We start from the raw sequence: 27,272 nt of genomic DNA on the forward strand, positions 1-27,272 counted from the left end.
TTAAGGCTTAAAAGCCTTAAAAAATCTCACAGTATTTCTTAAAAGAAATACTGTGAGATTTTTCCAGTATGAATATATAATCTACCATTATGGTAGATGTATTTTAAGTATGGTATGGAAAATGGCGATAGCTGTCAAACATTAAGCTTTTGCTTTTTTATGTCACAAATCAATTTGATCTAATAAACCAGTGATTTAAAATAGATATATGTAGATATTACTTTATATTCATTTTATAATAAAGATTATAAATCTATATTTATATTTAAATGTAGAACTACAAAAGTATATTTAATTGAGACTACACTCGCGAAAGCCGAAGTAAATATCAGAATATTCTTTGAAAATAATATTCCAGCGGCTTTGTGAAATAACTGCTATAAATTGTACCTATACAAAAATACGCATTGTTCGGTACCTAACTCTTCACGAATGTTATGTTTACTCGAAATCGCCAACAAAAAAAAAATTAGCATAGAAGTCCAGGAGTAATGCGATGTAGTCTATATTGAAATAATGAAAATAATGTACGGTACATAGGTACGGTACTTTAAAAAAATATTGTACATAGATTAGAAAGGTGTTCATTTATCATATTTTCACTAATAAAATTTCAATATGTAACAGAAACTTACAACAAATGTAGTTTTAAAATTGTTTCTATCTATATGTTTCTGTAATCTATCTAGTTATATATATATAAATAAATGAATTGCTGTTCATTAGTCTCGCTAAAACTCGAGAACGGCTAGACCAATCTGGCTAAATTTGGTCTTGAATTATTCGCGAAGTCCAGAGAAGGTTTAAAAGGTTCAGGTTTCAGGAAGGTTCAGTGTTTGGCAAGCAACATATTTTAATGATGCTTTTACAATCCCTTCTGCCTATGGAAAACTATGACACGGCCATCTTCAGAAAAAGTATATCTTAAAAATCCAAAATAAGAGCTTTGTAAATATTTACATCCAAATTATGTAAACTAGAGATCTAAATCAATTCTGGTTTGAAAAAAGGCTTAAGTATTAAGGCATGCAGCTATGTCATAATTATCAGTATAGTTTGATGTGAAAGGTAATAAAAACTTTTTTCTGTGATACATTTTTGAGAATGGTAAAAAGTATAGATGTTTTTTATTGATAAATTATTATTTCATACTCGGGTATAAAACTTACATCAAACTGGAGAACTAGGTTATTTTTCGATCAAAGGAAACTTTTTTTTTTCTGAAATGAATATCCGGAGACCGCTACTAAAACACTATATTATAAGAATGATTTATTAAGAAACTTAAGCTTATATTAATATGTACACTTTAAATTGAAGTTGTAGGTTAGGTTAAGTTCTATCTTGTTGAAACGGTCGCCTCCTTTCTAGCGGCATCCTGGAGAAGCTGGGTGTCTACCTCATCAGCCGGCAGTTGTACGTATCGAACCACGGAGCCTCTTATAAAACAATTTTTCACTGATAACATATGAGGATACTTTTCAGAGTCAATCACGCTTATATCCGAAAGCTTTATATTGAGATATTGATCCACAGAATGCAACGTCCCACATATGCTGAGGTCATTTTTCAGCTCGACGACTACGTCCTTACCGACTAACGATTTGAAAAACGAGTAAAACAACATTTTTCGTTTTGTTTGTTTGAAAACGCGCTGAAACAGTAATTTGGCTTGGGTTCTTCAATTTAATGTCATTTATAACTCAAAGTCAAAATCATAAAATGTCAATGCCAATAGCGTTTGCAGCGGTGTGAATCGGTATTTTCCGTAACTTTGTTAGTTTTGTGCAGGAGCACCATGTCTTTTTTTTTATTGCTTAAGTGGGTGGAAGAGCTCACAGCCCACCTGGTATTAAGTGGTTACTGAAGCCCATAGACATCTACAACGTAAATGCGCCACCCACCTTGAGATATAAGTTCTAAGGTTCAGTATAGTTACAACGGCTGCCCCGCTGATTAATATCTAAAATTAATCATCTTCATTTTATTTCATTTCACTACATATTAACATTTTTCATAAAAATAAGAATATTAATTAAAACAAGACATGACTTAAAGATCTTAATTACCAGGTCATAAAATTGTATAATCTATAGCGTCCGCTAATGCCGCTTCAGCTTGGTTGAGTTGTATAATTTTTTAAAGAAAATTGTGTTTTTTTTATTGTTTTAAATCGATTCTAACACTGAGAGTAATGTGTCCACCAACAAACAGTACCTCATTTACTTAATTCTTCGAAAAACTGTTGCTCGGACTTAAAACCAGATAGATAACCTAAAACGTAAACTTCAAAATGGCATCTGTAGATGAAATCGCCGACATTGTGAGTTTTTACGCATTATTCGCATTAGTTGAATATAATTAAAAACTAAAAGAACAAAGGTTTTCTTTTTTGATTTGATATTACAGTATTTTGTGTAATTCGTGTATATAATAAGTGCATGTATTAGCAATCGATTGTGTAGTTCTAAACAAGACAGTCAATTAAAAAAAAAAGAGGATCCTTAGTTTTATACCGAAAACACGAGAGAGTTGCGACCACGCTCCAAAACTGGAAGCCATTAAGTAACATTGACTTCGACCTGTAGTAACGTAAACTAATAATCAACCACTAAACAAACATTACAAGCGATTACATTGGAACTAGCTGTCTGCTAATTAAAATCATTACAATTTCTCAAGACAAAACCAGATTGTAGTACCTAGATCCTAAATTACTCTAATCCATATTTTACAAAAGCCAATTAGCTGTTTAGCTTCTTGCTGGTGGTAGGACCTCTTGAGAATCCGCGCGGGTAGGTACCACCACCCTGCTTATTTCTGCCGTGAAGCAGTAATACGTTTCGGTTTGAAAGGTGGGGCAGCCGCTGTAACTATACTTGAGACCTTGGAACTTATGTCTCAAAGTGGGTGGCACATTTACGTTGTAGATATCTATCAGTAATCAGCTCCAGTAATCACTTAACACCAGGTGGACTGTGAGCTCGTCCATCCACCTAAGCAATAAAAAAAATAAAAAAAATATAATGAGTTAGATACCCCACTGAAGCTTCATTACACTTTATAACTGTAAACTTCTTAGATGTAATGAAGACTATGTATAAAAGTTTGTGTGTATGTATGTATAAAAAGTACAACAGCTTTATCTCATGAAACATATTTCGTATTATATTGTATCGTAGTGGTTTTTATTTCATTATGGGCTCTAGTAAATATTTAATACCACATGCAGACCGTGAGCCCAATCGCTCATCTGCAGTTATAAATGAAATAGAGTAAAGGATATATAAATAAAGGATAGGAAAATAAGTAGAGAATTTAGAGAAATTTTAATGTTATTGAAAACAGAGTAATCGGAAATGTCTAACTTTTCAAGTTTTTTGTTAATTACATCAAAACACAGAAAAAACTGGTGTTGACACTTAGCCATTTGGACTTATCAAACACCCTACCGGTAAATTAATGATTTCAATCTCTTTGGAAATTTTTAGTAATAATGCCAGTCATGTTGCCACTTACTTATGAAGTAATAATAAGCAGTTTACAAACTACAATACTTCATTGTTCTATGATATAAGTTATATCTATGTTATCTTCCTAGACCAGTCCCTTCAATTGTGTGTAATAGTTTGTATATAGTGAGATGTAGACATTAATTGCAATTGATACTTATACATGTTGCAAAACTTTGCCAGAGCCCATGCTTAGTCTAATAGTAAATGAGTTGTCTAAATTATATTTGTCTTTTCTCATGTTTTTGGCTAGGATTGGGGTAATGAACGTCTATCCCGCGCCCAGCGTGCAGTCGAAGCCAACATATACGATGTGGACTCTTGGTCATTGCTAGTGAGAGAAGCCCAGGCCCGAAACATCAACGATGTCCGAACCATGTATGAGAAGTTGATAACGGCATTCCCGACCACAGGACGTTACTGGAAAATATATATCGAACAGGAGGTAATTATAAGCAACATTAAATGTACCTCTTCAGACATGGTTTTTAAGAGTATAGTTTTTTTTTTGTTAGATGGGTGGACGAGCTCACTGCCCACCTGGTGTTAAGTGGTTACTGGAGCCCATAGACATCTACGACGTAAATGCGCCTCCCACCGTTAGATATAAGTTCTAAGCTCTCAAGTATAGTTACAAGTGATGCCCCACCCTTCAAACCTTTTAAGAGCAATCCTTCAAACTGCAGTGGGCAGTTCATGCTGTGTCCTTATGATATGTCCAAATGAATAACGGAGGCTGGTAGCTGGTTACTATTGCCTCAAGACATTGTCCGTATTGTAAGACCACTAGTTTCACTTTATAATATGCTCTAACTAAACTTCATATAATAAATGAAGATTAATTTAAATATTTTTTGTAAAATTTAGATTTTAAGATGTGTATGATAAGATAGGATAGGAGATAAAAAAAAAGAATGTAATGTAGTTATTAATTAATTTAAACAATAATTTAAAATTATAATAATTTCAGATGAAAGCGAGAAATTTTGAAAGAGTTGAAAAGGTCAGTATACAAAGAGCGTAAGTTTAAAAAACAAAACACAAAGCTATCTGTGATATTAACTATAGGCAAATAGAAATAGACAAATACTATATTTTAATTACAGTATGCCGGTGCGTGGCATACCTAGACAATATCTCCAAAAGAATGTCTATGATAGTTTTATATAAAAAACAATTAGTTGTGTTAAATGAAATAAAGCTGTGTAATTGCTGAATTGAAAATCATCTTTTTTTTCGGTTAGGGTGTCTATGTGTTCAGACATGACGGAGGAGACTTTCCATGGCGAAAGGGGTAAAGAGAGCTAATTAAAAAATAAAAAAATTAACCCTATATGAAATAAACCGATTTCGCCTCCGAAGGTCACTTTTGACATGTAAAATAACCCCATTTTAATATTTAATAGTAATCTTAGAATTAATTAGATAGTTTTGAAACGAGACCCCAGGTTCTACATCCGCGCAAAGATTTAATTTCAAAATGCCATTGTTAAAAAAATACAAGCGAACTGGATCATAATAATAATATTATTTTTGGCCAATGATATCTGTGTAACTAGTGGCGAATTTAGCCTCATATAAAATTATAACTGAATTAAATAGCGTTATGCTAATAATTAATAGCGGTGCTATATTTTCGGCTTTTTTTCGGCTAGCTTCGCCGGACGTGTAGGCAAGCTCACGGGGCTCGGCCATTGGAGACTGCTAACACGATTAGCCCTAGTGAGGGCAGTGCTTTGTTGTAAAAAAGTTAGGTTTTTTTAAAAAAAATAGCTAAATTTTGGATAAAAAGAACATAACAAAAAACATCTTCAGCTACTTGAATGAAGTAAACTTAATTGGAGCTCAATTAAAAACTGCGAACTGTTGACGGTAATACCAAATAAAATGAAAATGCGCCTTTAATTATCAATATGAATGTGGCTTAAAACAAATAGCCTTTCCCCTCGATGTCTAGTTTAAATACAAAATAGAAAGTTGCTTAAATAGCAAATCGAACGAATAAAAACGAAAATTATTGCATTGTCATTGAACCTTGGACCTTGATTCGCGTGCGGATTCTGAAGTTAATCGAACGGAAAATGAGGTTTAACGATCCTGCTATATATACATACAAACAAACATACCGAGCTAACGAAAAAGCGTATTAAAAAAACGGATGGATTATATCCAGCCTCTAACTTTAACTAGCAATAAATATACTATTTTACAAAATTATAAAAAGTCAAAATACATTAAGTTTTAGGTCGAAAGACTTGGCTGTTGTAACAATTGTGATATATTGGTCCTTGCGAGCTATGAAGAAAAAAAATGTCGAAACCGATAAGAAGTTAGCTTTATAATTTAATATCAAATTATGGGCTATAGAAGTAGGAAGTACCAACTCACTGTATTAAAAAGTGCTCCCTGAAAGTGCGCCAATTAGGTGGCGCCACAGTCGCAAGTGGAAGGATTTATAAAACAGCGCCATAAACTATTGAAGTGTGATACTAAATTAAGAAGGAAAGAAACTCTTCATACGTAAATAGTAATAAAAATTAATAGTTGAGATTTTAAATACTGCATATTTTTTTACTACACTTACACGAAAAAGATTACATATTTCAACCCCGCACACTTCACTCTATATAAAACTGCTATATTCATATAATTTCCACTTCCTACACTAGCGCTATATCGGTGAGTCTTCCAACAACAACTTTCCGTTTACAGACGGACACTAAGATTTGTCCTAGGGGACAAATTGAAGAAGTAAAAGGTATAATCAAGTATAGGTACAATTTTTTAAGTGGTTTTATGACCTGGTAACTAAGGCCTTTAGGTCATGTCTTATTTTAATTTATATTCTTATCTTTATGAAGAATGATAATATGAAGTGAATTTAAATGATATGGGATAAAACATAATCTCAGAAAAATTGTGGTCAGTTCATGAGATTTTTTCAGTGGACCTCTTGGAGGATTCCGAGAAGTTACGTCCAGCGGCTTTCTTTGATTTTCCCACATTTGTGCACTTTCACAGATATTAAACAGTTAATAAACCACAGTTACTACACATTTAAGCCTGAAGAAACACGCTTCTTTTTCTCCACCTTATCCCACTAGGTGGCACAGCAATTTTTTCTATTCCATTCTTTTCTATCAGCCGTCATCTCAACACTCACTCCTTTCTCTCTCATATCGTCATTCACAAACTCCATCCATGTCTTCTTTGGTCGACCTCTTCCCCCTCTACCTTGCATTTCCGTACATCTCCTAGTCACATGCATCTTCTCTCTACGATCACATGTCCATACCACGCTAACCGTCAGCACTTCACGCACTAAATAGACAAAATAAAACCAATCACACAACTTCACTCCTCGCGTTCCCGTCAAAAAGTCCGTATAGGCACAAGATTATTCCCTTTACTTTTACCCTCCTCCGCAGTATTTGCTAAGTCAAAATGTATTAGCGGGTACACAGAAATTTGAACAAAAAAGTTGAGAAAATTGTAAATACTTGCATTTATCCATCATCAAACTTCCTTTAGAATACGGAAGGAACAAATCTAGCAAATCTGCAATGTCTAATATAGGACAATACGAACTACGAACAAACTGGTATGTTTTGTCGTATCGCTCTTGTCAGAGCGGTCGTGGTCGTCATTCAGTCTCATTGCTGTGGGCAGATCGCCACTTCTCCCGGTTTGTGGTGAGATTGGTACACTCATGCGTACAACCGCCAATTACATACATGTTTTTTTTTATTGCTTAGGCGGGTGGACGAGCTCAGCCCACCTGGTGTTAAGTGGTTACTGGAGCCCATAGACATCTACGATGTAAATGCGCCACCCACCTTGAGATATAAGTTCTAAAGTATAGTTACAACGGCTGCCCCACCCTTCAAACCGAAACGCATTACTGTACTGCTTCACGGCAGAAATGGGCAGGGTGGTGGTACCTACCCGCACGGACTCACAAAAGGTCCTACCACCAGTAATCACGCAAATTAAAATTTGTGGGTTTGATTTTTATTACACGATGTTATTCCTTCACCGTGGAAGTCAATCGTGAACATTTGTTGAGTATTGTACGTGTACTAATAAAGGCTATGTTCTGCTATGCACTGCGAGCACTGTAAGTTGTGACGTCAATTTAGTATACTGCGAAGCCGTTCTTATATATTTAGCTATTATATACTGGTCACTGTTAAAATAGTGTGCTTAATGCGAGTTTTTTAACTCGATAGTGTAAAAGTTAACTCAGATTTGTATGCAGTTGGAACAGCGCCCCTAGCGGCAAACGTAAGCAAACCTTTTAGGGTTTACCAGAGCCGAAATAAGAAGCTAGATAAAGATTAATTTTGCCTCACGATATTGCTTATATGTTCAAGGTATTGGTCCAAACTAATGAAATTGTTTTATCTGCTTCTCCAAATATTCCGCTACGTAGATACAACCAATAAAGCTTACTCTCGCCCCTATCTCTCTCCTCTCTATCTATCTTTTTCTCCTCCTCTATTCCTCTCTCTGTCATACTCACACACGCACACACATACACACACACACTTACTAAAAGCTTGTTATAGTTAACAATTAAATTCTCTTTTATATGTTTTTATCAATTAAGATTATAAATTGTGTAATTTAACGTCGTGGCGGTTGAGATAGGATATTTATTTTATAACAACCATAATAAGATTTGCCTCAGTTGATTTCCTGATTCAATATTGTCTTCAAGCTGAATTCTTACAGATAAACCGATCATCGTTCTCGTCGAACCCGTCGCTTGCGACGAAGGGCTCGGCGAGTAAATCAACCCACAGACAAAGCTCACTAAGTTTCTCGCCGGATTTTCTCAGTGGGTCGCGTTTCCGATCCGGTGGTAGATTCTGCGAAGCACTGCTCTTGCTAGGGTTCGTGTTAGCAACGTCGTCAGCTTTGAGCCCCGTGAGCTCACCTACTAGTTAGGGTTACGCTGAAATAGCCTGTCAAGACCATCAGCTAGGTAGAAAAAAAAAACTGCACCATCGAATCGGTCAAAGTCACGTCCAAAATTTCGAATGCTTTACAGTTTTCGTGGTCACGAACGACTGACCCTGACGACGGAAACTGTAAACAGTGAAGATAATTAACAGTAAATAGTAGACAGTAAACAGTAAATAAAATAATAAAAAACAGTAAAAATTTCAAGGTGAGTGGCGCATTTACGTTGTAGATGTCTATGGGCTCCAGTAGCCACTTAACACCAGATGGGCTGCGAGCTCGTCCACCCATCTAAGCAATAAAAAGAAATAGATAAATGTAAACAGTAAAAGTAGCGTTAAATATAAAATTTGTTAAAGCGATCATCAATTCAGGTAATCTGAAAATTTAGACCCAAAGTCTATAGGAGAAAAGTCAGCTCAGATAAAAGTATCAACGACAATGAAAACAGTTGTCGAACTCTCTCTCTCTCTCTCTCTCTTCAATCGGTCCCTCATTGCTGAGGATCGTGACTCCGTTTGATTCCGTCAACCAGCTGTCCATCGATCCCGTTCTGTAGCTTGGTGGAGTGCGTCGCTGACAGGTATTTTCAGTTCCTCCGCTATTTGATCCGACCATCGTTTGGGACCTCTACCCCTAGGCCTTTTTCCCTCGATTTACCAGTCACATTAATATAATAAAATATAGTTAAAATATTTTCTATATATAAATGAATTGCTGTTCGTTAGTCTCGCTAAAACTCAAGAACGGTTGGACAGATTTGGCTAATTTTGGTCTTGAATTATTCGTGGAAGTCCAGAGAAGGTTTAAAAGGTGAATAAATATGAAAATGCTCGAAATTATACAAAAACAAACAATTTTGTTTTTCCTTTGATGTGTCCACTGTCAGACGGATTCCTTTTGTTTTTTTTTTAAGTTTATTTTATACAAAAGTTTAGGTTGAGGCACTAAGAAGTTTGCCGGGTCAGCTAGTATTTAAATATAAAGAACGTGTCATAAAATCCCAGATTAACACAATTCCACACAAACGTACAGGAAATTAGGGAAAACCAAGAATTTGAAAAAGTAAATTAGATACAATTGATTTAGTCGGGATAAAATGACACGCCGTGAACTGACCTTCAGTTCTGGAGGACTTAGGTGGGCAGTGGATTATCTGCATAAACTATATCGAGATTTGAAGGCTATTTAGTTTAAGCCGTAAGTTTTATTTCGCTTAACACGCAACATATAACACATTTATTAACCGACTTTAAAAAAGGAGGCGGTTCTCAATTCGACTGTATCTTGTTTTTTTTATGTTTGTTACCCATTGGTGTATTAAAAAACCCTTGTTACCTGATAACTTTTGACTGGGTGAATCGATTTTGATGATTATTTTTTTTATTAGAAATCTGACGCTTCCCCTGTGGTCCCATTTCAATTAAGTCCAGTTCTGATAATGGTATCCATGAGAAAACCATATAAGTCTTAAATTTGCATTAAGTACGTGCGCGACAAATAGTTGAATAACGCCAACAGATTTCGATGATTATTGTTTTTATTATAGTGTATATTAATTTGTTTAGGAATATATTTTTTTTTTCTATTTGAAGTCGGTTTTTGTTAAAGCATGTCTATTTACAATTATGTTATCTTTGTAATTAAAGGACCGGCTTATTTGTTATTAATAACGACAATTCGATGTTTTTAATTGAACTTCAATTAAGGTTACCTCATTAAAATAGCTAAAGAAGTTTTTGGGTATGATGTTTTTCCCCAATTTTAAACTTTAAATGGCTCCCCTGTAAAGTTGCTAAAATGTAGCTTCAATCAAATACACTTTCACCCCTCGATGTGACAATATCCACATCAGATCACAAAGAATTAAACAGTGTCTTCTTCATTATATAGCAGAGGACGTTGTGGATCCGGGTAGATTTTTTTTGTTGCTTAGAGGGGTGGACGAGCTCATAGCGCACCTGGTGTTGTAGTTACTGAAGCCCATAGACATCTACAACGCAAATGCGCCATCCATCTTCATATATAAGTTCTAAGGTCTCAAGTATAGTTATAACGGCTGCCCTACCCTTCAAACCGAAACGCATTACTGCTTCACGGCAGAAATAGGCAGGGTGGTGGTACCTACTCGCGCGGACTCACAAAGAGGTCCTACCACCAGTAAAAGCACAGTTACAAAAATACAGATACAGTTTTCCTTCGCTGCGAACGAATCACCCAGTTTTGAAGGGTAGAGGAACTATTGTACTAATGACTAATGCAATGGAGATATCAGTCTTGTCTCTGAGGGTTCGCATATACTTTAAGGTGATTTTAGCTTGTATTGGTCTCGGCCTGCTTAGTGCGAGTTTTTTAACGTTCTCGATCGCGTAAAAGTTAACTTAGGCTTCGTCAAACAGAACGCGTACTTAGCGCTGCGTTTTAACGTCGCGCTCTTTTCATGTCACGCAAATTGACTAGATGAGTCCAACGTTACTTGACGCAACGCATTCGCCAAATTATAGTGCCTTTCGATAGCAGTGTGAAAATTTAAAAGTATTAAGATGTCGAGTGATTCTGATGTGGCATTGTATAAGCATGGGTATTTTCTAACTTGTATTTCTATCAATTTTTCGGGCATTTAATACACATCAAAGCGTCCTAAAGTCGCTACAGAGCGTAGCGTACTTATAGCGCTGGGGCTTTGTTTGACGGTATGTTACCATAGTAGTACAACACATCTCGGCGTCACAGCGCGCCCTTAGTTTAGCGCTCTGACGCGCGCTAATTACGCGCTCTGTTTGACGAAGCCTTTAAACTTGTACGGAGTTGAAACAGGTTCCCTTCGTTTGCCGCTAGGGGCGCTGTTTCAGCTCCACACAAATTAGAGTTAAATTTTACGTGATCAAGAGCATCGCACTAAGCACACTGAAGTCGGCCCGAGACTTCATACTTAACAAGAGTTAGGAGTTAGATAGCATAACAGAAGGAGACATTGCCATTTCCAATAGATTATAGGGATTTAGTTTGACTGAGGGTGCCCGTTTTCCAAAGAGGTTTGTACAGTGCCTCTGGAGTCATTGATGTCCATGGGTGATCGTAATCGAACCTATCTGTACCTAGATCGCAGACTCAATAGGAATCACAGAACAAAGGACTTTATTACCAAGACGCGCTTATACATTTTGCCAGGATGTTAGGAATGAATTTGTGGGAGAGTTTGTTAGGTAAACATTTTTGATGAGCTTTTACCATTGTAAAGATAAAAGCTTGAGCGCTCTTGAACACATTTGAACGGAACTCGCGATGATGAGGGTAGTAAATGATTACCTCTTTGGTTCCGTGAACAATTACGTATATTTTTTTCGAATCCATTGCTCGTTTACTGTACATTGAAGATTAAAAAAATATATTTTATTTTTTTGTTATTTCCTAAACTCGACCATTGTTTCCGACGCGACCAGCTCTTCCAGAGGTGTCTGATGAAGATATTAAACATCGAACTCTGGAGGCTGTACCTGAACTACGTCAAGGAGACGAAGTGCATGCTACCCACTTACAAGTACGTATGTTGTTGTTTATTTATTTGTAGAAGAATCTGTAATGTTGTACTTTGGGGGGAGGGGGTGTTAAAAGAAAACGTCTTCTTGCGTGTATTCCATGTTTAATTATCATCTTAATCCTAGTTTACAATTATGAAGAAGCCTATGTTTCTGGGTGGTCCGCCTTATTAGCGGGACATACGAGATTACACCTATTAATTATGTTATATACTATGCTATAATATATAAGTATACACACTTCAACTCAATACAAGATAGCACCATTCTGAAGTAGATTAAAAATCGTTATTAATTTGTGTAATTTTTTTTAGAATCGTGGCTTTATTACCTTGATTAGACAGAGTTAAATGTAAATTGAAGATGACATCTTAAGTTAGGTCCTGATATCTTTAGTATACATATTCTCGAGGGTTAACGAGTATTTGGTTTAAACACCATTTTTGCAGCTGTACATTTGGAAGAAATATCATAACGAAAAAAATCTTGTTCAGCTATTTAAACTTCACAGATGAGCTATTTAAAATTTGGAAAAACATCATAAGCAAAAACTTCTTTAGCTATTTGAATGGGTAAACTAAATTGAAGTTCAATTAAAAACATCGAACTGTTGATTTTGATACCAAATAAAACGCATCCTTTAATTACAATGATGAATGTCGTGGATTAGGTGAAATGTCGCTTAAACCAAATAGCCTTTCACCCCTCGATGTGATTAAAGGACTATATAGTTAAATTTTGAAAATTGGTTTTTACATTAACTTATTAAGTCCTTTTCAAAATTATCACAGTATAAAGTTATTGAAGCTTAGTCCCTTGATCGAGAGATGGCGTTTTGAATTTTCTGAATCGAGCTATGCTTATGTTACATGGTTTAAAATAAAATGCATTGTCAAGTTGCACGATGCTCGGTCATCGTTAAATTAACCCACAGACCAGCCCACTGAGTTTATCGCCAGATCTTCTCAGTGAGTCGCGGTTCCGGTCCGGTAGTAGATTCTGCGAAGCACGGCTCCTGCTAGCTTGCGACTCACAGGAGGTCCTACTACTAGTAATTACGCAAATTATAATTTTGCCGGTTTGATTTTTATTACACGATGTTATTCCTTCACCGTGGAAGTCAATCGTGAACATTTTTTGAGTACGTATTTCATTAGGAAAATTGGTACTCGCCTGCGGAATTCGAACACCGGTGCATCGCTACATACATACATGCATCGCGAATGCACCGGACGTCTTATCCTTTAGGCCAAGACGACAGAAGTCGTATATATTGTCACTGAAATTGTGAATATTTAATTTAATTGGTTCGATATATGGTCTCCGCGCGAGAGTGTCGCCTCTCAAAGCCTACACGAAAGTGTGTTCATCCTGACCCAACCAAAACAATTTATAAATTGTTCCTCCTAATTTAATGGTGATAGGGACGAGTAGTAGTAGTAGCTTCGTTCATTCGCGTTTTCACTATTCGCGGATTTAGAAAATGCGACCCAAATCCTATGTTCTTAACTAAAGACATCTTTATTCGCGGATTTAATGGATGCATCGGTACATACACATTGCAAGGATTCTAATATTTAGTTATCCAATCGAATGTCCTTTGTAAATTCGCTTTACCATCTTCACGGTTTCTGTATTCGGGGCATATTCATGGAACGTACCACGCGAATAAAGAGTTTCACGATTTCGTATTAAAGGATATTGTGGTTTCCAATTTCACATCCACGCTACCCTTTTTTTTTCCGTACCAATGCTGATAGCCTTGAGAGGCTATTTCAGCTTCGCCCTAACATGTAGGTGAGCTCACGGGGCTCAAACCGGAGTGTTGCTAACACTGGTCCTAGCAAGAGCAGTGCTTCGCAGAATCTACCACTGGATCGGAAACGCGACCCACTGAGAAGATTCGACGAGAAACTCAGTGGGCTGTGTCTATAGGTTTATTCGCTCGTCGAGCCCTTCGTCGCAAGCGACTGGTTCGACGAGAACGGGGATCGGTGCTTGTAGTACCTAAAAGCACAGTTAATCGGGAGGATCCGTAATGACGTATAACGCTACCCTGCCAGCGGCTGCATAGCATAAGGCGAAACTTCAAAGCATTAAACCATTTTCAGGGAGAAAATGGCGCAGGCCTACGACTTTGCCCTGGACAAGATAGGTCTGGACATCCACGCGTACCCAATATGGAACGACTACGTGACGTTTCTGAAGAGTGTCGAAGCCGTTGGTTCATACGCCGAGAACCAGAAGATATCCGCCGTTCGAAAGGTATCAGAACGTTTGCGGCACATTGGGGTATTCGGGCGAACCCGTTTTTGCATTTCCCTATGTAGTCAGGGATGGATGGATAACAGCAATGCCAGGCTGCCAAGCTGCTACCTACCGTTTAATACTCTCCACAAGCCTCGTTTGTAGAAGGACACGTCATAGCGCTCGGGAAAACACCGTGGAGGGGAGCTTATTTCAAAGCCAGATGGTGTGTGGCAAAAAAAGATTTCTGGAAACGTACTGTGGATGAACACAGTGGTTGTAGGTGGTATAGATGAACTGGACTCCGGTGACGGACTGGGCGATTGTAAAAACGAAGCGGTCATCTCAAACAAGAGAAGATCCATGGAGCATACGGTATAAAATACAGAGAGAACCGAAGTCTCATTTCGCATAATGGACAATGATCGTGGTTTCTAAATTTCAGATCTATCAGAGAGCGGTTATAACGCCCATAATAGGCATAGAGACGCTGTGGAAGGACTATATAGCCTTCGAGCAAAGCATCAACCCGATAATCGGTAAGTGGACAGCATGATGTTGAGATTTAACCTTTAGGTACCACCTACGGGTGGTAGGACCTCTTGTAAGTCCGTACGGGTAAGTACCACCACTCCGCCTATTTCTGTCGTAAAGCAGTAATGCGTTTCGGCTTGAAGGGTGGGACAGCCGTTCTAACTATACTTGAGACCTTAGAACTTATATCTCAAGGTGGGTGGCGCATTTACGTTGTAGATGTCTATGGGCTTTGGTAATCAACTTACATTGGGTCTACCCGTCAATGCATAAAAAAAAACCTTTTGGGTTCTAACCCGAAGAGCCACGTCCTGTGACATAGTTTAGTTTTTCACATATTTTTTTCGTTCTAAACAGCTGAAAGGATGGCCATGGAGCGTTCCCGGGAGTACATGAACGCGAGACGAGTCTCCAAGGAGCTGGAGACGGTCACCCGGGGACTCAACAGGAACATGCCTGCGACGCCGCCCACCGTCGACCGCGAGGAGATGAAACAAGTGCGTATACACACACGCGCGCGCGCACACACACACACACACACACATATATATATAATAATATACATACTAGATGTTAAGAGACCGCTTCTCAAAACGAAGACAGACGACAGTACTAATGACACCTTTGACGATGGGACGGAAAATATTTTTAAAACGTTTTATTAGCATTATTCACGCTCCATCATGTTCGTACAGCTAAATGAAACGATAGTTTCATAAAAAATATATTGCATTACTAAAAAAAACCTAGCCCTAAACACGTCATTACGGAACTTCCCGATCCATTAACGATGCTTTTAGGTATCTCAAGCACCGGTCACCGTTCTCGGTACACTAACCTACAGACACAGCCCACTGAGTTTCTCGCCGGATCTTTTCAGTGGGTCGCGTTTCCGATCTGATAGATTCTGCGAAGCACGGCTCTTGCTAGGGCTAGTGTTAGCAACGTCAGGTTTGAGCCCCGTGAGCTCACCTACTTGTTAAGGTTAAGCTGACATAGCTTCTTAAGGCTAGCTATCAGCTTAGGTAGGAAAATAAAATGGTATCCCCATTGGTTCCCAGCTACACCGGATTTAATGTAAAGCAGCGGGCGGGGAACCTTTTTTAATTATTACCTCAAAATATTTTTGTGTAAGTTGATATTACTTACTCCATGGTGATGAACAAAAAAAACGAAATCGCTTCTCTTAGCACCTTTCATATTATAGCCCCCCTGGATAATCTTGAAAAGAAAAAAATAACTAAAAATTTAATTTAAACATCATTTATTCCATTTATCAATGTTACCTAGTAATACATAACGGTTATAATAGTAATATATGTAATATACAGTTGAGGAAAAAAATCGCCCCCACAGAAAATATAAGTATAATATATAAGTATAACGCGCGCACGCACACACACGCCCCCCCCAACCCACACACACACACGCTACCCCCCAACCCAAACACACACAAGCTCCCCCCCCCCGCCACACACACACACACGCTCCCCCTTATTGTTTTGAGTTTGAAATCACAATGATTCTAAAGAAGTTTCACTTTGATATATACTTTTTACTCAAAAAAGTTTAATTTTTACCCCATTTGGGGTAATTTACCCCGGTTCCTCGACTGCTGATGTAAAAGGTCCCAAATAAACTAGGTGGAGTTATGGAAGAAGTACATATCGTGGGAGCGCGCGAACCCCCTCCGCTCCGAGGACACGGCGCTGGTGGCGCGGCGCGTGATGTTCGCCATCGAGCAGTGCCTGCTGTGTCTGGCGCACCACCCGGACGTGTGGCACCAGGCCGCGCAGTTCCTCGACCACTCCTCCAAGCTGCTGCAGGAGAAGGGGGTGAGTCCACCCTCCATAGGGCCTTCATCAAAGCGAAATATTAAAACGGTTTTTTTCGTTCCCAATTGTTGTTATTGCTGATATTGTTATTGTATGTATATATGAACTATAATAATCTATATTACTTTCTATAAAAATGTAAAATATTACAGGATTTCTGTAAATTAAACGGTTGTGTGGAAGAGATCGCTTTTAGTCATAAGACCACCTATTGTACAAATGTATCTGCTTGTTGACTGTTTTTAATGTTAATTGTGTTTTGATGTGCAATAAAGTGTGCTCTCTCTCTCTCTCTCTATCTCTTTCTCTTGCTCTTGCTCTCCCTGATAAATGCTATAATTATAAATACAGATGAAGGATCAGCCCCCTGCTGACCCCATCTTAAATAGTTACCGTAGCTCGCAGTTGTCAATACGCAACTGACATGAGGTCTGTCTCAATGGTATAATACAAAATGAGAGAAAATGAACTCCACTCAGCTTTAGGTCCGTGTTTAAAGAAATTCATAAAAATTCGAGAAGAAAAACTTTGTATAGTAAGCGGCACGTAAGTTGGCATGGTTTTGGTGTAGTGGGGGTAATGTCACGTATAGTGTACATTGCAACAAAAAAATGGTTACTTTTATTGCCCGCATATAATTTAAATTAATTTTATAAAAAAAATTATTTGCCATAATTTTTAAGCCTGTGTGTTTAGAAGAAAATTAAAGAAAAGAGAGGAATTCGTGAAGTGTATTAGGTGTTATAAATAAAATACAATTAAAAGTTAAGAAGTTTATTTAAAAAAATATACTTAATATTAAAAATTGTGTGTCGGCGTCGTCACTATCATTTTCTAATAGTGCTACCCCTTGGATTCAATTTATGGTAGCACCTGAGCTGGTGAAAGGAGTTGGCTCCTCATCGTCGACATAACGAAGAGTCGCTGTCGTCACTGGCGTAAATAATAAAACGCTCAGTGACTGAATCGACTATATGGTCATTAATATTTGGTCCTGGCAAACAAATTTAAAACAATAATAACAACTCGTAACAAAAACTCAATATAAACAAAGGGTTCCTACAACTTTAGTAGGCGCATGTGTAACCAGGAGCGAACGAAACGTGGACGCGGTGCGGGAGGGGAGGGTCGAATCGTGCGCTCGGAACGGTGCTACGTCTTTCCCCGCGTCCCGCTTAACAACCAAAGAGACTTAAAAAACGACTTCTGCGCATCTAGCGACTCTTGCCAAGTTACGTGCCGGGGACTATACATAATGTTAATGATAATTGAAGATGTTGTTAACTTGATACTGGCAACAAAGGCACTGCAAGAACAATTTTTTTTAAATTTTTTTTATTGCTAGGTGGCTGGACGAGCTCACAGCCCACCTGGTGTTAAGTGGTTACTGGAGCCCATAGACACCTACAACGTAAATGCGCCACCCACCTTGAGATATAAGGTCTCAGTATAGTTACAACGGCTACCCCACCCTTCAAACCGAAACGCATTACTGCTTCACGGCAGAAATAGGTAGGGCGGTGGTACCTACCCGTGCGGACTCACAAGAGATCCTACCACCAGTGATTACGCAAATTAGAATTTTGCGGATTTGATTTTTTTTACACGATGTTATTCCTTCACCGTGTAAGTCAATCGTGAACATTTGTTAAGTACGTGTTTCATTAGAAAAATTGGTACCCGCCTGCGGGATCCGAACACCGGTGCATCGCAACAACGAATACACCGGACGTCTTATCCTTTAGGCCACGACGACTTGAAAAGAGAACTACGACGACTTGCCAGAGTTAAAAAAATAAACTTAACAGAATGTAGACATTGATTGGAAACTGATGGTGGTAGGACTTCTTGTGAGTCCGCACGGGTAGGTACCACCGCCCCGCCTATTTGGTGGTTAGCGCATTTACGTTGTAGATGTCTATGGGCTTCGGTAACCACTTAACACCAGGTGGGCTGTGAGCTTGTTTACCCATCTAAGCAATAAAAAAACTCAATGCTGTTGTTGCCCCAGGACTCGAACGCGTCCCGGCTGTTCTCTGACGAGGCGGCGGCGGTGTACGAGCGCGCCACCAGCGGCCCCCTCAAGCACTCCACGCTGCTGCACTTCGCACACGCCGACTACGAGGAGAGCAGGCTGCACTACCACAAGGTAACGCAACGACAGAGACAGACATAGGTGATGATAGCCTGCGAGAGAACGAGACGGGTACATTCTATTCGCTGGTAGCCAACGACAGAGACAGACATGGGTGGTGGTAGCCTGCGAGAGAATGAGACGGGATACATCCTAGCTACGTGCGGGTAGGTGAGCTCACGGGCTCAATCTGAGAGACCTTAGAACTCATATCTCAAGGTGGATGTCGGCGTTTATGTTATAGATGTCTATGGGCTCCGGTAACCATGTAACAGCAGGTGGGTTGTGAGCTTGTCTACCCATCTAAGCAATAAAAAAAAAGACGTGTGTCACTCGGAGACTGCCGCGGTAAAGCTATTGCATAAGTTGATAAAAATTTTATCAACTTATGCAATTACGATTAGACAATAATAATTTAATATTATAACACTAATAAAAATAAGACCACGCTATATTTATAAACATTAACAAAAGCAAAACATTGACAGTCCCCTTCACACTCATAAGCTAGACCGCGTGAGAGAGAGAGAGAGAGAGAGAATACACTTTATTGCACACCAACACAATTTACATTTAAAAAAAAAACAGTCAAAAAGCACATATGTACAATAGGCGGTCTTATCGCTAAAAGCGATCTCTTCCAGACAACCGTTTAATTTACAGAAATTCTGTAAAATATAAAAAATATAGCAGGTATGTTGCGGTGTACCATATACAATACATTATTATAGAAAATATATACATATAATAAACAGATATATACCGTTTATATAATATAATATATACCAATATACATACTTACATACAATACATACTAATATATACTTACACACACATAATAAATCAACAGTAGAGAGATGGGCAGACTTTTCATGATACTCATGCAGTGCGACGTCACGCCACGCGCTTATTCACAAACACTACACCAGCGCAACGTGTGAATGTGTTGAATGCGAGCTACATAGTAGGCGTAGTGGGGGTCTCAGGTTATTTTCGTTACGGAATTTCTTGATTCAGTCGCCGCGCTCAAGGCCCGCGATAGAAGCTATGCAATAGCCTGAAAACTACGATTTCTTGGTGTCCAGGTGCACCAGGTCTACACGCGCTACCTGGACACAGAGGACATCGACCCTACGTTGGCCTATGTACAGTACATGAAGTTCGCCAGGAGGGCGGAGGGAATCAAATCTGCGAGGACCGTCTTCAAGAGGGCCCGGGAGGATCAGAGGTGAGACTTAATTAATTATTCGATAAGTGGCTACCAATACCGTCTCCTGACATGGCAGCCTCTACGTCCAAGCCGGATTGCATTATTGCTTTTCCGCAGAAATAGGCAAGGTGGTGGTACCATGCAAACTCACAACACATCCTACCACAGATATCGTCAATAAAAGACTGAGGAAGGAATTAAGAAACAGTGTGCGGAACTTGTATATAACTTTAGTCGCAAATGCCATTAGGGCGATTCAGGTAACTGTCAAATAATGAGAGAGAGAGAGAAAAAGTTGCTTTATTGTACACAAAAAAAAATTGAATACAATTTGCCACCATCCGGCTTTATGAGCTCCCCTCCACGGTGTATCCTGAGCGCTATGACATGTCCTTTTACAAACGAGGCTACCGGAGAGTACTTAACGGTAGCGGCTTGGCTCAGCCTGTGGCGTTGGTGGAGTCCATGGGCGACGGTAACCACTCACCATCAGGTGTCTTGGGCTGACGCAAGTCCGTCGTACGTCACACGTCCTATCCTGACGTCCCCCAGGTCCCGGTACCACGTGTTCGTGGCCGCCGCGCTCATGGAGTACTACTGCTCCAAGGACAAGAACATAGCCTTCAGGATCTTCGAGCTCGGCCTGAAGAAGTTCTCCCACATCCCGGAGTACGTGCTCTGCTACATCGACTACCTGTCCCATCTCAACGGTGAGACGCTTTGTACTTACCCCCACCTGACCTCAACATCAGCCCGCTGAGTTTCTCGCCGGATCTTCTTAGCGCGATTCCGATCCAATAGTAGATTCAACGAAGCAGCTGCTTTTGAGTTGTTAGGTCTCCTTTGGAGGCGCTCGGGCAGCTGTTAGCAAATCCCATCCCTTCTGGCTGTGCTTTTGTTCGCCCACCTGTTCTGGTGAAATTGGAAAGGCCTCTGGGCCACCAGTAATCAATTATTAAAGAAACTTACTTCCGACGGGTAAGTACCACTGGTAGGTAGTAATGTATTCCAGCTTAAAGGGTGGGGCAGCCGGTGTATTTAAAAAAAAATATTGCTTAGATGGGTGGACGAGCTCACGGCCCACCTGGTGTTAAGTGGTTACCGGAGCCCATAGACATCTACAGCGTAAGTGCCGACACCTACCTTGGGACAAGAAAGAGTAACAGTAGAACGGCTGCCCCGCCTTTCAAACCGAAACGCATTACTGCTTCACGGCAGTAATAAGCTGGGCGGTGGTACCATCAGTAATTACGCAAATTATAATTTTGCTAGTTTGATTTTTATGACACGATGTTATTCCTTCACCGTGGAAGTCAATCGTAAACATATGTTGAGTACGTATTTCATTAAACAAATTGGTACCCGCCTGCGGGATTCGAACACCAGCACGGTTGCGTCGCTCTTAGCCTTTAAGCCACGACGACTTGTGCTACCCTCGGAGGGGGATAAGGGAGGGTCGTGTCTCATGAACTCCTTACAACTGGTCAGAGGACAACAACACGAGGGTTCTGTTCGAGCGGGTGCTGTCCTCGGGCAGCCTCAGGCCGGAGCACTCGGTCGACATATGGAACAGATTCCTGGAGTTCGAGTCCAACATCGGGGACCTGGTCAGCATCGTCAAGGTCGAGAAGCGGCGGCAGGGCGTGCTCGAGAAGGTGAGTCCCGCCCGGAGTGGTGACGTCATTCGTGGCTAAAACGTGTCACGCTTGGAACGGGAGCCGACGACAGTCATACCGTCTCACAAAACATATCGCAGCTTTAGAATCGAAGTGGCTTAACTACAGGTTTTAGGAAAATGATTTTTATACTCTGAACGAATTTAATTTTAGTCTGGAAAAGGATGAAGTGCATTTTCTGTCTCTTTTAAATCAAGCGCATACTTTAAGTTATAAGGCGTGCTCTTTAAGGTTTAAAGTATTAAAATCGAAATTGAGAAATTCCATTTTATTTATTTATTTTTATTGCTTAGATGGGTGAACGAGCTCACAGCTGACCTAGTGTTAAGTGGTTACTGGAGACCATAGACACCTACAACGTAAATGCGTCACCCACCTTGAGATACAAGTTTTAAGATCTCAAGTACAGTTACAACGGCTGCCCCACCCTGTAAACCGAAACGCATTACTGCTTCACGGCAGAAATGGCAGGGCGGTGGTACCTACCCGTGCGGACTCACAAGAGGTCTTAACACCAGTAAACCCATTTCCCACAAACATAGAGATAACACATGATCTGAATCAACATTTTTTCTGCAGATAAAAGAATTCGAAGGCAAAGAGACGGCCCAGCTGGTGGACAGATACAAGTTCCTCGACCTGTACCCCTGCAGCATCGCCGAGCTGAAGTCTATAGGGTACACTGAGGTCAGTCCACTAAACAGACCTCAACAGGGCCGCGGTGCTTCCTCGCGTTGGTGGCGAGGTCTCTGACAACGTGCCGGAGAGTTGGCTGATGCGTGATAACGAAATCTGTCTCGGTTCGCAGGTGGCCTCCATGTCGAACAAGTCGTGGGCCCTCGGGGGGCCGCTGGCGGGAATCTCGCCGGAGCTGGCGGCCGTCATCCTGGGGCAGAGGTAGCGCAGTAGCTTCATTAACCCACATAGCCCACTGGTACTGGTACCACCACCCTGCCTATTTCTGCCGTGAAACAGTAATGCGTTTCGGTTTGAAGCGTCGTAGATGTCTATGGGCTCCAGTAACCAGTTAGCACCAGGTGGGCTGTGAACTCGTCCACCCATCTAAGCAATAAAAAATAAAAAGAAAAAAAAAACGGTTTTTTTTCGACGACGACGGTTTCTCGCCGGATCTTCTTAATGGATCGCGTTTCCGATCTGATGGTAGATTCAGCGAAGCACTGCTCTTGCTAGGGCTAGTGTTAGCAAATTCTCTCAGGTCGTGCCCCGTGAGCTCACCTACTCATTAACTCGTAATTGGGATAGCCCCTTGGTCTACCAGAAAATGGGTAGATATGTTCCGGAGCCTTTTTATGTGTTCCATGGGGAATACTCTAAGGAATTGTTTGAGATGATCCCTCCAAAAGAGACCAGAACACGACGATTGTATTTAATTGGAATCTTCCTTTTCTCTCTCTCTCTCTCTCTCTCTCCGGCTAGGGCCAGTATTAGGAACGTCGTCAGGCTGGAGCCTTGTGAGCTCACCTACCAGTCTTGGTACAGCCCAAATAAGCCCTCTAGGCTCCTAGCGGGAGGGTAGTAACAAAAAACACTTATTTTTAATTTTCCTGTAAATGAATTTCGCGTGACGTCATTTGAGGCTAAAACGCACGACGAGACCATACAGCGATCATACGACATCGTCCCTCAGTATTTCTATATTGCAAACTAAATATATATATGTATATATGACTTAATAAATGACTTTGGAACCGCTCCGGACGTTCGTCTGTTTGTTTAATATTACGAAGTTTGATTTTCAATTTTATAAATATGCTTACGCGCTGGGGTTCGGGATAAATAAAGGTTCCACCAAAGTACAGATTAAAACTGTGTTAACACTTAGAACACTTAACGAACACTTTAAAACTCGTAGTTAATTCTTCCGCTTCGCTTCGAGTAGATCCGATTACTAATTAACTTCGTACCATATCTGCAACGCTTTTATAGTCGATACGACATCCCTAGATTTATCGACTACATTCTGGGCAAGTCGAGTGCTTCCGCTATCTAACAATAGATGGCGTTGTATTTCTCGAATGTTCTCGGTGTTACTAGTTTCTTTGGATGTTCGTTTCTGATAATCTTCGATAGATGGCGTTGCTCTTACCAAAGTAACAATATATTTTGTTTACAGAGACAACGATCCTAACAAAGACATCGCGCGTCCGGACACCAACCAAATGATTCCGTACAAACCTAAGTCGAACCCACTACCCGGGGAGCACCCCATACCAGGTAATGTCGCATTTCTATGTACGTTTATAGCTTTTTTTACTGGTGGTAGGTCCTCTTGTGAGTCCGTACGGTACGTAGGTACCACCCCGCCTGTTTCTGCCGTGAAGCAGTAATGCGTTTCGGTTTGAAGGGTGGGGCAGCCGTTGTAACTATACTGAGACCTTAGAACTTATATCCCAAAGTGGACGTCTGCATTTACGTTGTAAAATCTAAGCAATAAAAAAACCAAAAAAAAATAAGAAAAGATTCGATTTAAATCGATTCCACAGGAATTTCCTCAAAATCGATACGTTTTCAAGTCCCACATTCCTCGAGCGTCACCTTCTTATCAGCCCACAGAGATCCACTGCTGGACATGGCCTCCCCCAAGCCTCGCCACAAAGACATGCTCTGCGCCACATAGTACTTGAATATATTTTTTTTGAAAAAATTGAAATTGAACTAAATAATTAAAAATAAATAATAGTTTAAAAAACTAACATAATACGCTTTTATAGAAAATCCAACTGAAAAATATAAAATAATTTTTTAATAAATTTGAATTAAAAATAGTGTAAGAAAAAATGATTTTATTGTAAAAAAGCGTGGCGTGCTTTTCAGGATATAATCAAAATAACCCTTCTACTCATATCTGTTCATAAAATATTTATAACTACTGATACCATGCACCCCACGCTTTTTTTTACAATAAAATCATTTTTTTTTACACTATTTTTAACTCAAATTTGCTTAAAATTTATTTTCCATTTATTAGTTGAATTTCAATATTTTTTTAAAATATTGAATCGTCATCGGCCCTTAATAAGTATACCAAATTTCGTGTTAGTCCGACGTTTTGAATGAGCTCAAAATCACGTTCAAAGATTCCGTTACATACTAACATACATACGTCTGAAGCTAATTATAGCGTATTAAAAAGATTTGATTGATTCCAACGTACATGATCCTGAACTCAGGTGGGGCGTTTCCGCTGCCGTCGAGCGCGGCGCACGTGTGCACGCTGCTGCCGCCGCCCAACTGCTTCCGGGGACCCTTCGTGGCGGTGGACCGGCTCATGCAGCTCTTCAACAGGATATCGCTCCCGGATAAAGGTCTGGACTGGACAAAGGTTTTCCCTGGACAAAGGTTTACTGGTGGTAGGACCTCTTGTAAGTCCGTGTGGGTAGGTACCACCACCCTGCCTGTTTCTGCCGTGAAGCAGTAATGCGTTTCGGTTTGAAGGGCGGGGCAGCCGTTGCAACTATACTGAGACCTTAGAACTTATATCTCCAGGTGGGGGGCGCATTTACATTGTAGATGTCTATGGGCTCCAGGAACCACTTAACACCAGGTGGCCTGTGAGCTCGTCCACCCATCTAAGCCATAAAAAAAAACAAAGATCTGAACGTCCAGTCTTGGGCCTCGCTTTCGCTCACAGACCTTCGCTAAGAGCCCTTCGCGTGTACAAATCACATAGCTTTTAAATAAGTGCGTTGCTGATGTCCGTGACCACTCACCATCAAGTCGCCAACTTACAGTGATATATTAGAAAATCCATAACAATAAGTGCGTTGGTGGTGTTCGCGAGCGACAATAATCACTCACCGTCAGATAAGCCGTCGCCGTCAACCTAAAAATGTAAATAAATAAAAAATTAAAATATCCACAACGATCTCATATCGCAGCACTAGTTAAAATGACGTCACAGAGAATAGTAATTTCGCATGTAAACACGTTGGTAGTTGAGCTAAGCCATGTGATCAAAAACACAGTCCTCTTGTTGTAAGTTTCGGGGTTATAAGCGATAGAAATCTGACGGTATATCGTCACACTTGCTTGTTGTCCCGCAGTGCCAGCGCCCTCGGCGGAGAACGGCTGCGACACGCGGCTGTTCGAGATGGCGCGCTCCGTGCACTGGCTGTTCGACGACGACGGCGTCACCGCCATCTCCAATAAGGTACGCCTTAACTTTGAACCGAATCTACTTACGCATACGGTACATTTTACACAGCCAATACTTTTTTTAGTTGTTTTTTTTCAACTTGAGCCGTGTGATACAATATACTACATACTACAATAACACTACACAAGCACGTGTGAACGTGTTGAACGCGAGCTACATGGTGGGCGGAATGGGGTGTTAGGTTTTATTTTCGTTACGGAATGTCTTGATTTAGTCGCCGCACTCAAAGCCCGCGATATAACGTATGCAATAGCTTAAAAGTTTAAAAATTATGGTGATGCTTTCATACGAAAGTGTCGCTTGTGTGTTGTTTGGGGACATGTCGGCCTCAACTGTACTGACGTGAGGTCGGTGTCGCAGGTCCGGCGCAGGAAGCTGGGCGACGACTCTGACGACGACGAGCTGGGCACGGCGCCCCCGGTCAACGACATATACAGGCAGCGGCAGCAGAAGCGCGTCAAGTAGACGGCGCGTCGGATGTGAAATGAACTTTGTGAATAAATGAATTTTTATACTACTGGTTTTTTTTTGTCACTTGACCTTTTTTTATTGCTTAGGTGGGTGGACGAGCTCATAGCCCACCTGGTGTTAATTGGTTACCGGAGACCCTAGACATCTACAACGTAAATGCCCCCACCTACCTTGAGACATGAGTTCTAAGGCATCCATTTCAACACTACAACGGCTGCCCCACCCTTCAAACCGAAACGCATTACTGCTTCACGGCAGAAATAAGCAGGGTAGTGGTATCTATTCGCGCAAACCCACAAGAGATCCTGCCACCAGTATTTACGCAAATTATAATTTTGTTGGTCTAACTTTGGGTTTGATTGCCTCCTTAAGACATGATGTCGAAATCATAATTGTATCGTTTAAAACAACCTACTGAGTTCCTCGCCGGATCTTCTCAGCGGGTCGCGATTCCGATGCGGTGGTAGATTCTGCGAAGCACTGCTCTTGCTAGGTCTAGTGTCAGCAAATTCTCTCAGGTTGAGTCCGTGAGCTCACCTACCTGCGCATTGCTGGAATAGCCTCTTAGGCTACCAGTGAATAGTTATGAAAAAACAACTGTGGAGTTAACTACCAAAGTTTTTCGTGCGTACAGCCAGTGTTCTTAAATTTACAAGACGCTATCACGTCAAAAACTTTCAAGGAAGTACAAATTAAAACTTCTATTTAACACTTAGAACATTTAAGGCACATTTGCAATTCATTTCTTCCGCTTCGCTTCAGATGATCCGTTGGCTGTTAGAACCGGTTACTAACTGCCTTCGTGTCATCTCTGGAACACTTTTATAATTAATACTACAAGGCTACAATTATCGAGAACATTCCCAATAGTACTAGTCATTCCGATGTGTTTCTGCTATTAGTTAATAGATGGCGTTACATCAATCGAGCGTTCTCGATATTACCAGTTCTTTTGATATTAGTTTCTTTTAT

At 40.2% G+C, this 27,272-nt stretch overlaps 2 protein-coding genes across 3 annotated transcripts; one reads left to right on the forward strand and one right to left on the reverse strand.

The window, feature by feature from the left end:
- Positions 1-1,259: 1,259 nt before the first annotated feature.
- On the reverse strand, positions 1,260-1,700 carry LOC114249790 (U6 snRNA-associated Sm-like protein LSm2). Its single transcript, XM_028183494.2, has one exon. It carries the CDS (start codon positions 1,625-1,627, stop codon positions 1,340-1,342), a length of 288 nt encoding a protein of 95 aa, XP_028039295.1. The 5' UTR covers positions 1,628-1,700; the 3' UTR covers positions 1,260-1,339.
- Positions 1,701-2,057: 357 nt separating this feature from the next.
- Positions 2,058-26,346, forward strand: su(f) (cleavage stimulation factor subunit su(f)). 2 transcript variants are annotated; one of them, XM_089737294.1, is made up of 18 exons: positions 2,058-2,323; positions 3,766-3,957; positions 4,483-4,515; positions 11,921-12,018; positions 14,128-14,281; positions 14,709-14,802; positions 15,155-15,294; positions 16,441-16,632; positions 18,644-18,781; positions 19,852-19,994; positions 20,529-20,686; positions 21,465-21,631; positions 22,232-22,339; positions 22,461-22,549; positions 23,787-23,887; positions 24,844-24,978; positions 25,717-25,823; positions 26,190-26,346. In XM_089737294.1, exons 1-18 carry the CDS (start codon positions 2,294-2,296, stop codon positions 26,292-26,294), a joined length of 2,184 nt encoding a protein of 727 aa, XP_089593420.1. In that variant the 5' UTR covers positions 2,058-2,293; the 3' UTR covers positions 26,295-26,346. The 2 variants fall into 2 exon arrangements, with proteins under 2 accessions (XP_089593420.1, XP_089593421.1); XM_089737295.1 differs by lacking the exon at positions 2,058-2,323 and adding an exon at positions 2,332-2,382.
- The last annotated feature ends 926 nt before the right edge of the window (positions 26,347-27,272 follow it).

The sequence above is a fragment of the Bombyx mandarina genome, chromosome 23, assembly GCF_030267445.1.
Source record: "Bombyx mandarina strain Sakado chromosome 23, ASM3026744v2".
NCBI lineage: Eukaryota > Metazoa > Arthropoda > Insecta > Lepidoptera > Bombycidae > Bombyx > Bombyx mandarina.

Coding starts and splice junctions, on each gene's coding strand:
- LOC114249790 (XM_028183494.2), bottom strand. CDS start 1,627: ATGTTGTTTTACTCGTTTTTCAAATCGTTAGTCGGTAAGGACGTAGTC.